The sequence below is a fragment of the Delphinus delphis genome, chromosome 13 (genome assembly GCF_949987515.2).
Source record: "Delphinus delphis chromosome 13, mDelDel1.2, whole genome shotgun sequence".
In the NCBI taxonomy this organism is placed as follows: domain Eukaryota; kingdom Metazoa; phylum Chordata; class Mammalia; order Artiodactyla; family Delphinidae; genus Delphinus; species Delphinus delphis.
In genome coordinates, this window is record NC_082695.1 from 81,753,383 (window position 1) to 81,768,489 (window position 15,107).

Sequence of the window (15,107 nt, forward strand, 5' to 3'; positions counted from 1 at the left end):
CCAGAGTCCAAAAACTGGGGCAACAGATGTTGTCTTTCTGGGTGGTCGATGGGCTATGTTACTGAGATCAAACTTTCACGTAAAAGCATCTAGATTATGAATAAACTTTTTTAAAAAATACATAGAGGTAAGAAACAATAGTGCTTTGCAATATAGGCTGAGATAACATGGATGAGATATTTATTTTGGAAGTCTAGCCACTTAAATGGGAAGAATGAGAGAAAATAAGGTATAAAGAATGACTTCTATGGTTTTGAGAAGCAGGGATATTGACTCAAATGAGAGAGACTGGGCGCAGAACAGATTGTGTGCGGGGGTGGATTTATTGTTTAGAAATGTAGATATTTGCATTTCTAGTAAAATACCAGGCTCCGTTATTAGCACTAAACCTCCTATTAAAAACTAAATATGCTGGGATGAAGTGAGAGAGTGGCATGGCCATATATACTACCAAACGTAAAATAGATAGCTAGTGGGAAGCAGCCGCATAGCACAGGGAGATCAGCTCGGTGCTTTGTGACCACCTAGAGGGGTGGGATAGGGAGGGTGTGAGGGAGACGCAAGAGGGCGGGGATATGTGGTTATATGTATATATATGGCTTATTCACTTTGTTGTACAGCAGAAACTAACACACCATTGTAAAGCAATTATACTCCAATAAAGATGTTTAAAAAAAAACAACTAAATATGTATGTTAAACAATTTAAAATATCTTAAAAGCAATTTAAAAGCATCAAATTTCAGACAACATAGGAGTCACCAGGAGAAATCTAAGAGAAAGTGACAAACTAGGGAGGTGAGAACATGGAAGGAAGCCACTTTTGCCCTGAGCACACCTGGCCAATCTCAGCAAACTTGAACTCTGATTCTGAGCCTCACACAGCAGAAGTGACATGGGTGTCAAGGCCCAGGGCCTGCCTGCGATAGGTAATGGAGGAGAAGACCCTCTTCCTATTGAGACATCTGGGGGTACACCTTCATGGTAAGGATGAAATGGAAGCAAACCTGCCCTCATTCACATCCCTAGGAGACCATGGAAAGAAAGAAAATCCTTGAGTAGCTGTAAGAACAAGTCAGTTCTCACGTGAATTTACAGTCTAAATTCCCAGAGCAGGGGTGCTCCATAAGGCCTAAGTTTAAAGTAATCCAAGACAATGCCTCTGTGAATGAAGGTCCATTTCTTCTGGGCCTCAAAGAACAACCAGAAATGCTTTATGAAGAGTGATGTGCAGCACACAGTCAAAAATAGCCAAGAACATGGGGCTTCCCTGGTGGCGCAGTGGTTGGGCATCCGCCTGCCAATGCGGTGGACGCGGGTTCGTGCCCTGGTCTGGGGGGATCCTGCGTGCCGCAGAGCGGCTGGGCCTGCGCATCCGGAGCCTGTGCTCCGCGGCAGGGGAGGCCACGGTGGTGAGAAGCCCGCGTACCACAAAAAAAAAAAAAAAAAGCCAAGAACATAAAGAAATAAAGCAGTAAGAGGAAGAATCAGCAGCAGGAAAACAGATATTAGAAATGAGCCTTTTGATATTAGAATGTCAGACATAGATTAGAAAACAACGATGTGTACCTAGTCTGGGGAGAGGAGAGGGTGTGCATTGAAAAGAATAAATTAGGATAGAGAGACAATGAGAGCCAGGAGTGGCTGTGAACAAAGTCCCAACAAAGCAGGAAGGCAGGGGGAGCCGCGCTCCAGCAATTTCTGAGCCAAAGTGCTGGCAGCTGTACTGGTTTTTTTATATAATTTCTGAATCTGTGGGGTGGGGAGGAAATCAAAATAATGAAAAGTACGCTAGAAAGAGATTCTATCTTGAATATACCCCCTCTCTACTTTATCCCCACTGTGCTGCCTCAGTTTAATTCTTTTGCCTGTCTTGTCTGACCCACTACTATAGCCTTTGTATTGCTTTGCTAGGGCTGGCATAGCAAAGTACCATAGGCTGGGTGGCTTAAAAAACAGAAATTTATTTTCTCACAATTCTGGAGGCAGAAAGTCAGGGTACCAGCAGGGTTGATTCCTTCTGAGGCCGCTCTCCTTGGCTTCTGGATGGCCACCTCTTCCTTGTGTCTTCACATGGTCTTATCTTTGTATACGTCTGTGTCCTTATGTCCTCTTCTCATAAGGACACCAGTCATATTGGATTAAGGTCCACTCTAATGACCTCATCTTAACTCAGTTATATCTTTAAAGACTCTATTTCCAAATACAGTCACATTCTGAGGTACTGGAGTCTAGGACTTCAACATATGAATTTTGGGAGGACACAACTCAGCCCATAACAGCCTCTGGACTTCCCTCACTTGTCCCTCACCTCTAATCCCCTTGTAGAGTCTTGTCTGACTGCTCTTTCTAAATTGCAAACCATTCACCTAATCCAAATCCTTAATGGCTCCCCATTGCCTAAAATGAAGTAAAATCACCTCAGAATGGTGTACAGTTGTGACACAAAATGGAACTAGAGGGGACATTAGCTCCCACCCCACTGCAAAGAAAATGCGATCTAAGTCAGAATAAGGCCTTGCTACGCAAACACAATTCCAAGTCGAGTATTCCGAAAACTGACCCCACCCCTCCCCAGCAAAAATCTGGAGCCCCTGTAGAAAGCATAAGGAAGTTCTTTTCTGCTCTCCACCCTCCAGATTCGCCACCTGGCACCACTAGCCACTTAAACTAATTTACATTCGGGCTTTACCCAGCAGGCTAGCTCCTAAGCACACCAGACTCACTTTGCTTCTGTAGCATTAGCATGAGTTCCCTCTAGTAGGCATGCCATCCCGCCAACAGCATGATCATCCTTCAACCCAGGAGGTTTGGCATCTCCCTCTATGAGTAAGCTCAAGCATCTTTTATTCTCTGAAGTTTCCGTAATGACCTCCCCCCGCCCCCCGCTCCAAACAATCATTCTTCCAACACACACGTATAGGCGCGCGTGCACACGCACTGCCGCCACCACCATCCTATCGCAACCAGCAACTGTCCCATGCATCGAATGGCATTATAAATGAGTCCTCAGCTTGAGATCAGAGACTGGGACGTGTCTATGTACCCGCAACCTCACACAGCCCCTGGCACACAGCCAGCATTCATTAACTGTTTATTGAATGAAAGCTAGGAGTGGATGGGAAGGAAGCCCTTGAGGAGGGGGAAGCTTCATTTGGCTGTGATTTAGCAAGATAAGCAGAGACTTTGTGAAGATTGCATTGGTGGGCCATGCCCTGGAGGCAGTGCCCCGGCTGCATTTCAGGGCTGCAGGCTCCCTCTTCCTTGTTTCCTAGTCTCCCATCTTTCTTTTTCCCCACCTCTAAATCATCCCACACGCAGCTGCTAGAGTAATGGCTCCAAATAATGGCTGCAAACATGACCCATGTGACTTCCGCTGTTTGAAAACTTTACTAATCACCAAGGAAGTTCAAAACTAGACCTTCCACCACTGCCCTTCCTCTAAGCTTGTGACCAAATGTATTTTTCATTTGTCCCAAATGCAAAGAGCATTTCCCTTTCATGGGATTTTTTCCATGAAGCATTTTTTTTCTGGAATCATACCTAGATTTCCAGCCTGGTGCAGGCACCTTTCAACGTCCCCCAAACCAGAAGTAACCTCTGCCATTCTCAACTCCCCAGACATTGTTCTATGCTACTTATCAAGTTCCACTGTACATCACGGTTACTCAGTCCTCATGTTTACATAATATATAGTACGTACCTCCCCTCTTAGATTATAAACGTCTCAAAAACAGTGACCTTCTTACTCATTTCTTCTTCTCCTCATAGCAAACTGTAAATGTCTATTCAATGTATTTAGAAAGGGCTTACAATTCTTTAGATTACTGTTATCAACATTCATCCAATAAAAGACTAGAACATCTCAAAGTGTCATTTGAACAATAAGGTATAATAATTTGCTCTTTGGTTCAGTTCTGCTATTTTCACTGAAAACATAATAGTCAGACTGTGTTAAGAATAAAAGTTCAAACAGTCAGCTCAAAGAAACACAATACCAGTAATTGGAAATGTTTCCATCTTATTAAATGTTCATTCTTTTAGGAACCATTTGTAGGATTTAAGGAAAATAAGAGGAAGAAGTAACAAGTCCTATGCTCAATAAATATTCTTTATTTATATTTACTGACTTATTTAAATGAGCAACTATGCTTTTTAAAAGATAACAGGGACATAATTTGAGAATTGTGGTGCCACAAGCTAATGGGACACAAAATGGTCTCATTTGGGGACATACACTACTGTTACTGAGCTCTGCCTCAGAGACAAGTATTGAATTCCCTGGCTGTTTCTCAAATGAAAAATGGTATACACACTTTCAATTGTAGCACCCAGTTTGTAAAGAGAAATAAATGTCCTCTCTCCATTAGTGGAATGAATTAGGTGGATGACCTAAGATTTTCTGAAGTTTTGGGTTCTTTATATGTCAACAAGGAAATATCCTAAACATATGCATACACCTTCAGTAAGCTCTTCTAGAAACGTCAGTGCTGGTAGCATATAGGATTTCATGTAGCCTGCCAAGAAATGGAACAAATATGTTCTTAAGGGGTAATTTGCTGAAATGAGAATATTAAGTTTCTTAAGTATTCTGCTAGTTAAATGCACATAAATGCTCACAGAATGCATGCCCAGACATCATCCTTATTGGCCCTACTAAACCCAGCAGGTATGACGTGTATAGCTATTTACAGTGCTATTAAATGTGAATATTGCATCTCACATCTCCATCCTTAGAAAGCTTTCTATATCAATCTTCTACAGAACATAGGTCTTTCTCTCTGGGCAGATTATGCGGAAGACTTTTTTTTTTTTTAATGTAGGTTGGTTAAATAGCTTAAGTCAGGGAAAATTTTCTCACATTGAGATTTATTGGATTGTGAGTAATCTCTCAAGGGAAGTGCCAGAAGCCCCATCAGCTGAGTTATTTAATTAAAACTATTGTGGAGTAAGTAGGAGAGATGGTGCGCAGGGGAATGATTTCTCATTGATCCCTGAAGGATGGGCTTGATAGTCTTAAAATTCTTAACGGTTTCAAAATCTTAAATGTCTTCAGAAATGTTCTCGAAGGAACAGAAAAGCTATCCTGTTTGCAACCTCTACTCCCTATAAAAACCAAACAAAAACAAAAACCAGCAACCAAGAGCAGAGCTTAGAGACAAGTGTTCTTTCTATAAACGCTAAACCAGCTGCCCCTGGACAGCATTGGCTCAAAGAGAAAGTGGGCTTCACAGCCCTAAGCTTCTGGTCCTGAGAGCTTGACCTTTTTCCTTCTTTCTTCAGTTATTTATTTTCCTTTCGCTTCTCCGTTTTTAAATTTCCCAAATCCAGCATTTTTAACTCACAAAATTTTTTATCATTTTACCCTCCATCAGGACTGTGATCTGTCAGGATGCACATCCCCGTAAGGTCTCTTTGAAGGTCCCTGACGCCTCCCCCTAATCCTACGAGAAGTTTCTGAGAGAAGATGTGGTGAACACAGCTCCATCGGGCTGTTCTCAACCTTTGATGAGAGGAATTGTTTTTAAAAGAATCTAGAAGCCGAGACGGTCCAGGGGAGGGTCTCAGTGTGCGTGGGCCCAGCAGGTTCCGATTACCCGGAGGGGCTCTTACTCACAAAGCCACGATCCCCACCCTGCACTCACACCACAGGCCAGCAGCACCCACTCTGCAGAGGAAGCATGTTCCAGAGCCCGCGGTTGGCAGCCGCCCGAGTGCTGGGGAGAGGGGGCTTGTGGTCACCAGTGATAGAACACTTGTGGTCACAAGTGTTGTCTTGATCACTGAGGGCTGGAGGAGGAAAACCCAAGAACTGTGTGTCTCCGCTGCACGTAGACCATCTCCGAGGGCCACAGGGGAGCCGGGGCTCCTGCTTCAGCTGTAGTTCAAACTCGAGCCAAAGCCACCCTTACGCTTGGAAATAACAATAGCTGCTCAAGGAAGGGTAGGGCTTGTGGAAGTAAACAAAACCACCACAGGCAAAGATCACAGCCAGGTGCCTCCCCTGCTCTGGACCGCCTGAGTGGATTTCCCAACAGGTCTAGGGAAAATGTCCTCTTCTGGATGTTGACCCGGCCGAGAAGTGGGAAAGCCTGGGCGGCCTCGCAGGGCATGGAAGTAGCACAGCGGACACAGGCCTGTGCCCTCAGGTGGACAAGCAGAAAAAACTATTCTCACCAAACCCAAATGGGTATTTGTTCCTGTACGTTAAACTTTACCTGCCATTCAACTGTTGAATCTAATTTTGTATATCAATCCAGTATTGCCTTGTTTCAGAGCTGTTTTTTATGTCTCCCTTTCTGATCTTTGATTACAGAGCTTTACCCCAAAGCCTGAGCACTGAATCTCGTGGTGATATGTGCTCTCATGCATCTCCTCCCTGGCTTAGCAAACGGAAAGCAAGTCAATAAAAACAACCTTGGCCCGGGTTCTGGTAACTAGTCCACTTTCAGATTCCCATAAATTTCACCCTTAAGAAGTGCAGCGACCATAACCTTGCTTTCCACGAGTCTTAAAATGCTCTTTATCATTTGCCTTCTCTATGTACTATTTTATTTAATTAACGAGTGAGACTTCTCAGCCTTTAAAATGTTTTTGGGGCTTCCCTGGTGGCGCAGTGGTTGAGAGTCCACCTGCCGATGCAGGGGACACGGGTTCGTGCCCCAGTCCGGAAAGATCCCACATGCCGCGGAGCGGCTGGGCCCGTGAGCCATGGCCGCTGAGCCTGCGCGTCCGGAGCCTGTGCTCCGCAACGGGAGAGGCCACAACAGTGAGAGGCCCGTGTACCGCAAAAAAAAATTGTTTTTGTTTTCATCAGTTGGCTATTTCTTATTGATACTACTTAATATCTTTTCTCTTCCTTAAATGAAAAACTGCTGAAATGTAACATTTCACAGAACCCTTTTTTATTCTCATATATGTATGTGTATAACACAGTTATACAGATGGGGAAACTTTCATGACTTATTTCTAAGCTTGTAAGAATGGACCTTAAGAGAGTTTATTATTTATTAACATTACCTATTGTTATCTATTAATAATTATTTATTAATTCTTCAAACAGTAGATATGAAAGAATTTTTTTCTTATTCTTCTACCTCACTTAAAAACAAACAAACAGGGCTTCCCTGGTGGTGCAGTGGTTGAGAGTCCGCCTGCCGACGCAGGGGACACGGGTTCCTGCCCCGGTCCGGGAAGATCCCACATGCCGCAGAGCGGCTGGGCCCGTGAGCCATGGCTGCTGAGCCTGCACGTCCGGAGCCTGTGCTCCACAACGGGAGAGGCCACAACAGTGAGAGGCCCACGTACCGCAAAAAAAAACACAAAAAACCCAAAAAACAAACACAACCTCAAAGCAAAAGAGAAGCATCTGACGGGCAAAGCTGAAAGAATCCAGCAGGGACGAAACATGCTGGTATGTATTCGTGACCCATGTAACAGGAGAGTAAGAAAGACTCTTTTTCCACGGCCTCTTAGCCCTGTTTGGAATTTCCACTGACAGGCAAAGAAGGCTTTTAGACAAAGGCTTCCCCTCCATCTTTTTGCACCTTTCACTAATATATAAGGTAGTGCAGTTTTCTTCTTTCCTTCTGAATTTGGGATAGATAACACACAAGCTGAAATGAGAGTATGAAAATATTCTCAAGATACGTTGCAGAATATAATTGCATAACCCATCTGGATTCCTATGCCTTTTGAAGCATTAAGTCAACATGTTGAAATAAACCAAGCCATGAATTTTAAACCTGAATAAACTGCATTCATTGCTGATCAATCCTGTGTGTTGGCTTGCACAGCATGTTAAAGCAGAGCCAAAGTTATCTAGTTCTTAGACAATATTTAAAGCAATTCTCCTGAATGCTACTCCGCCCAACTCCAGGTCCAAATATTCTGACTTACCTCCTTCAAGGTAAACTTCAAATTCCCCCCTTTCAGGGAATCTATCCTGAGTTTCCCGGTTGAAAGTAAATTCTATCCTCTGAACTACAATAGCACTTACTCTTTGCTTTACATTATAATTTGTGATATACAACTTTTATCTCCCCTAAAGCTCTGCATTCTGTTTAGAGCTAAGATCATGTCTTTCTAGCTTCCCCACCACAGACATTATCTTGAATATAGTAGGTTCTCAATAAGACTGGATGAGTGAATTAATGGATAAGTGAATTCGGTCCCACAAATCAGCACACCCATTTCTACAGCCAGATCTGGGCCACTCCCCCATTTCCAGATTTAAATAAAATTTAAATCCTGAGATCACCCCAACATTAGAAAAAAAAAAAAGTAACTGGCAAGAGAAAAGCAAATACTGACGTTGACGGGAATAGAGATAAGACCCATCTAAGACCGAGCATGGATGACACACAGGGAGCCCCATCCCATCCAGGAAAGAATGAAACCTTAAAAAGGAGACAGTGAGGAACATCCCGTGTCAAAGTTGAGTTGAGGGGGTTGGAGTGTGGAAGATCACAGAGTGAGAAATCTATGTGATACAGCAACACAGAGCACCAGAATGTGTGGAGGGGACCATCTAACCCTCTCCTGTACACATGAGCTAGGAGGAAACCCATCTGGCTCCTACATCAGTTACGCATCCGTCCTGCATCTCGAGTCTCCCCCGCTTCTTCCCTCCCTCCCCTCGCTATGCCCTCTCCAGTCTTTAACACGAATGCTCCCCCCACTTCGATGTGACCATCCTTCAATGCCACGGCCTCAGCTTCTGTCCCATGTACAAGTACTTTCTTAGTTAACCATCTTCTTCACGTGTGCTGGGTGATCATCATTGGTATTTTCAGTCCTGAACTTCATTATCGTTTGTCATTCCATAATTTCAGCCGTGAGCTGGTCAAAGGCTACCTTACAACTCAATGCATCTGAAACTGAACTTATTTACTCTCTTCCAAGCCAAATCGGTCTCTTAATTTCCCATCTTTTTAAGTGAAACCATCATTTTTCAGTCCCTGAATCATAAAAATTTGGAATCCTTGTTTTCCCTCCTCCAGACCTCCAAGCCAAATCAGAATGAAGATCTTACCCTTAACTTAGATAATTACCTGTGAACTGCTCAAAATTGCAACTGTATCCTTCTTCACTGTTTTTCTTAGAAATTTAACAGATTTGAGAGAAGTTTCATAAAACATTTTTAAGACAGATGGGAAATAAAACACCTGTATAAGAAAAACACCTGATTGTGAACTTGGAAGACCCTTGTATTCCCTCCTGGTTCTATCTCCTTCCTGCCTGTGCTTCGGAGATCTGCTTTCCTTAGTTTTACCACACGTTTGTATCTATAAATAGCATATTGTTTAGTTGCATGTCTCTAAACTTTAAAGGAAAGGAATCATCCCCTATGTGTTGTTTTGAAACTTGCTTTTTTCTTTCACACAATGTCCCCCAAATTCATCCCTGTTGATGAGCCTCGCGGTCAGTCATTCATTTGTTGGCTGTCACGGTGACCTGCTGCCTTAAACATTCTCAGGCATTTCTCCTACATGTGGGCAATCCCCAGAATATACAATAGAGAGAATGATTAGGTCTTAGGAATGGGGTTCTTTAGCTAGCGAATGCAGTGTCATTTTCCAAAATAGATGTGATGGTTAATTTTAGGTATTAATTTGGAGGGTGGTTTGGGATAAGATTAACATTTAAAATGGTGAATTTTGAGTAAGCAAACTGGCCTACATAAGGTGGGTGGGCCTCATCCAATCAGCTGAAGGTCTGAATACAACAAAAAGACTGGCCTCCCTGGCCTCCTTTCCGCCTGCACCTACACCATCACTGGTTTTCCTGGGTCTGCAGCCTGCTGGCCCACACTGCAGTCTCCATGATCACATAAGCCAATTCCTCATGATAGATGTCTTTCTATACACAGACACATCCTATTGGTTCTGTTTCTCTGGAGAACTCTGAATATTACCAATACCAATAATACAGTAGATCCATCAACTTACACTCCTACTAGCAGTGGGTAAGTGTTCCAATCTATAAAATAATAGTTGTTCACCCTGCCCCTTAAACTCTTCCCCTTCTGTAAGGATGCAACTAGTTTAATCTTCTAGGTGGTGAAAAAAAGTGGTCATTATGTGTCTCCATCTGAAAACATTCAGAGACTTCCCACAGTCTACACTGCAGGGTCAAGTTCCAACCCCACTGGGCTCAGCAACATTGGGCCGTCCCACCTTTCCAAGTTCTTCTCCGACATTCTCTTGCCCCATGGGCTTCGACTTCTTTTTTAAACATAGGATCTACTGTATAAAACCTTACTTGGGGCCCCAGAGCACCTCTGCTGTAAGAGCAGAGAGAGGGTCCCACTGTCACAGTTTCTTCCTCACCCTCAAGGCTGCCTCTCAGGCAGTGAGGGGCCCCGGAGCCCGGGTGAGACCTACCCCTCCTGGAGCTCCGTGCTCCAGACACACCATCCAGTCTCTGTCCCCTGCGTGAACCAACTTCCTCATGCCTTCTCCACACCTCCAGTACCCCTGGAGACGCCCTTTTCTCTTCTTCCCTCACACCCGTCTCTCGATGCTAAAAAATTCCTGGTACAAACTATTATGTATTAAATAAGCTACAAGGATATATTGTACAACACGGGGAATATAGCCAATATTCAATAATGACCATAAATGGAGTATAAGCTTTAAAAATTGTGAATCGCCACATTGTACACCCGTAACTTATATAATACTGCACAGCAACTCTACTTCATTTTTTTTTTTTTAATTGTTCACATTCACCCTGCTGGTGTCAAGCTCCCCTCCCTCTCATTTCTGGCTCTTTGGAAACACCAGCTGGTGTCATCCTGGTGCCGCGGCTCAGCAGCTCAGCAACCTTCAGTTGGTTAATGACCCTGAACTTCAGTTTCCTCAGCTATATAATGTGAGCACTCTCATCTCCCGCCTGGTGTTTCACAAGCATTAAACGAGAGGACAGGCATTTACTTCACACACAGTAGGCACCTAATCAGAGTTAGCGAGCAGAGTCTTGGGGGTGCATCATACATTTGGGGGGACATTTCCATAAATATAACTACATTTGCCATAAGTGACTAGTAAAGCCAGAGACACATGGGTTACGGTAATCTTCTCCACAACCCCACTTCCACCGCAAACTCTGCCATGAAAGGGCTGCCTTTGAAATGTCACCTCTCGAGTTGCCTCAGCTATTTTTCCATGAGGCAATGAAATAAATGCAGCCACTCTTGCCATTACATGCTCTAAATCAGTTACTGATTAAGAAATGCCTGTTCTGAAGGTAACTCATGTTTTAACATAATTTTGCATTAACAATATCATTTATCCAGAATAAGACATCCAATTTGCTCTTCAACTCTGGGCTGAAAGCTCAAGGGGGAGGGAGGCCAAAAGGACAAGCAATGATGGATGTCTCCTCGTTCAAGGGCCCCGCCGGCTCCTATGCCCCCCAAGCCGGCACTTTCCATCCTGTAATTGCAGCTCTATCCAGTGGACACAAACGAAGTCTGAGAACTTGAGCAGATCACTGGACCTTACTTCCCTTCAGTGTTCTCACTCGAAAATCAAGGTTACGTCCACAGTCAAGTGTGCAGGGGGCGTTAAACGAGAAGACCTGGGTAAGGTACTGATCAAGTTCCTCACACATCATCAGCTTTCAGTGAACAGGAGAAATCAGTATATTTAGAGAGCATGTGGCTCAATTCCTTCACCTTTTTGAAGATCTTAACGATCTATTATACAGATTAAGATTTCCGGATTCCAAGTCCAATCTTTCACTGTTAGATAGATCATCAACTCCCCCTTTATGTTATACAAGCATGTGATATTTGTAGATCCTAATATGTTGTTGATAAAGCACACATGGAAGAAGTTAAGTATATTGAAGGTTAATTTAGTATATTTAAGGTTAAGTATATTTAATGTAAATACAGCTACTATATTTTATAAATTCACTATCATTCTTAGTTTTAAAAAAATATGAAGCTCTCCAAATCTCAAAAGTGAATGAAATACTCTCACTGGCTGGTTAATGCAATCTATTCTTTAAAAATATAAATGATCAAAAACAACAGCAAAATATGTTGAATACCATCAGATTCTAATCTGAACTAGATGGAGAGTTGGCCGCCCCTTTCTTTTTTTTTTTTTTTTTTTTTTTTTTTTTTTTTTTTGCGGTACGTGGGCCTCTCACTGCTGTGGTCTCTCCCGTTGCGGAGCACAAGGCTCCGGACGCACAGGCTCAGCGGCCATGGCTCACGGGCCCAGCCGCTCTGCGGCATGTGGGATGTGGGATCTTCCCAGACCGGGGCACGAACCCGTGTCCCCTGCATCGGCAGGCGGACTCTCAACCACTGCGCCACCAGGGAAGCCCCGGCCGCCCCTTTCTTGGTGACTGACTGAAAATCTCACCACTGTTTTTGAAAAAGCCCCATGAGGCAGAGATCTCCCTTTTCCTGTCCTCAAAATAATAACAGGAGAAATAAATCTGGATGATAAAATTAAGAAAATATTGCCAAAATCATTCATACATGATGCTAAAAATCCTACTTTGGTGTGGCGACCATAATTTAGTTCTCAATAATTTAGTGCTACCCTCTATCCTAAACCTTCACAAGAGGTCAAGCTACCTGTTTTTGTTTTGTTTTGCTTTTAATAAAAATTGCATATGTTTAGGGCATATACAACAAAATGATATGTGGAATGATTACTATAGTCAAGCTAATTTACACATCTTCTCCCCATATAGTTACCATTTTTTGGTGATAAGAGCACCTGAAATCTACTCTCTTAGCAAATTTCCAGTGTTCAAGACAACGATATTAACTATCATTAATGTCTTCATGCTGTACGTTGGGTCTCTAGACTTGTTCATCCCGCATAACTTCAACTGTGTACTCTGACCAACATCTATCTCCCCCGTTCCCCACCTCCCCACCCTGGTAACCACCATTCTACCTGTTTTCTTTTTTTCCTTCTTTTTTTTTTAATTGGGGTATAGTTGTTTTACAATGTTTTGTTAGTTTCTACTGTACAGTGCAGTTCCTTGTGCTATACAGCAGGTTCTTATTAGTTATCTATCTTGTACATATTAGTGTATATATGTATATATGTACAATATCTTCTTTAGCCATTCCTCTGTTGATGGACATTTTTGTTTTTTTAATATTTTAATTTTATTGGAGTATAGTTGATTTACAATGTTGTGTTAGTTTCAGGTGTACCTGTTTTCAGTTGGTTGTTCTTTACGGAAATCGGAATAACCTGATTTGGGATCCAAACTACAAAAGCTCACCACACGAGGCAGGGCGGGGAAGGGCATGTATTTCTGGCCATGGTGGCTCAGGCCATGTGTCAAACAGCTCACCCCTAAGACCCTTCCTATCCTCTCCGTCACTTGCATGGCTAATCAGAGTGGACTATACACTGAAGACTTGCAAACAGCATTTAACAGGTGGCTGCACACAACAGCAAATGAGATCTTGCGTGGCAAAATGGAGTCTGTAATAAGTAAGTATTTAACTAAAGAGATTTTGCTAATTGACACTCTGTAAGCCTCACCCATATACACAGAATTATTATTGAGCTTAGCTACACCTAAACAGAAAGGGAAAACCAACACATGGGAATTTTTCTTACTTCCTGACCATTAGATATTCCTTATATAGTACTTTAAATTGTTCTTTTATAATACGGATTTCTTAAAAAGAAAGCACTATATCAGGTGGTATATGATGTGCTCTGCTGGATGTCTATTTGGGATATAATTTGAGGGACATCAGACAAGAAACACACAGTCCCAAATTATTTCCTTCCCTAGATTATCTCTGACAACTAAAAATTTCATCACTAGTAATTTTGTATCAAAAGCCTAGGAAATAATAACAGTGACAGTAATAATAATACCTACCATTCCCCGACTACCATGGGCCAAGTTCCTTACATATATGATCTCTAAACCATTCAACAAAGAGAATGGTATTATTAACTCAATTTACTATTCAGGAACCTGAGATTAAGAGGGACTGAGCAGCTAATATAAGGTTATAAAGGAAGTAAAGGCTATAAAACCCAAGTTTTTCCAACATACCACACCCAATCCATGTGGCTATTACTTGTAGGAGTAACTAAGCTTCAAACTACAATCACTGGTAGACACGGCAGGAAATACTTCAAGAGATCATTCGATTCTTTCTGAGATGACAGCTTGCAATTTCTGAAGCATCTTCTCTAGTGAAACTTGGATGAAGCTAAAAACAGAGTCAGTGCTTGAACTCTGCCTAGGATTCACTAATAAGCCCAGATTTGGTGTTACAGAAAGGACTCTGAACAAGCAGGGTTGGAAGCAAAAGGAAATGAGACTACATCACAGGAGGTGTCTGACCTCTGAACCCAAACATTGCCAACATCAGCTTAATCTAGGTTCAAGTTCTCATTAAGACAAGATAAAACCTGTGCTTTCTCCCATGACATTCAAATTCATGAGATGCTTCTTCTATTCAGAAATGATAGCACATTAAGAAAAATGGAACTGATTTACAGTATTATTTCTTTGAAACAATAATATAGAATCTAGAAATGGAATTGGAAAATGGCACAAAAATATGATAAAGCATTTCACAGTTTCTACTTGGTCTTTACAGAAACAAATATTGTAGATGGGTAAAAAGGTAAATAAAAATTTCACTTACCTGATGGAACCACCTGTATCACCTTTTCCCAGGTTCCACGTGGGAAAGTATGAAGAAAGCAGGAATAGAAGCCAATGTCCACCTCAGAGGCATTATGGAAGGACAAGGTCATATCGTTAGAGGCCGTGGTTGAATTTGAAAAGTAAACCCTATCAACGTACGGCTCTCTTATGATCACACGGTAAGTAGGGTTGAAAATGGCTATGGACTCTCTCTCCAGTGTCTTGATCTTGAACCACTCCATCTGGGTTAAAGTGTCCTTTGATGGATACACACATTCTAGGGCCATATTCTTAGCAAGTTTAACAGTTGTGTCCCAAAATATCTGTTCACATCCAGCTGAAAGACACACCATCATGTGATCATGTGAATTCAATTAGACCTGATGATTGAAACACCAAACAGACATCTGAAGCTTACTCTAGACCTAGCAAGATAGTAAAATTGAG

The 15,107-nt window shown here is 42.4% G+C and overlaps 1 protein-coding gene across 3 annotated transcripts in view; it reads right to left on the reverse strand.

The window, feature by feature from the left end:
* Nucleotides 1–15,107, reverse strand: part of CD226 (CD226 molecule) — a 102,131-nt gene that overhangs the window by 71,343 nt on the left and 15,681 nt on the right. For all 3 annotated transcript variants that reach the window (XM_060029566.1, XM_060029569.1, XM_060029568.1), the window contains one exon: nucleotides 14,659–14,997. In XM_060029566.1, coding sequence (XP_059885549.1) covers nucleotides 14,659–14,997 — 339 coding nt within the window. The remainder of the gene's footprint in view (nucleotides 1–14,658; nucleotides 14,998–15,107) is intronic.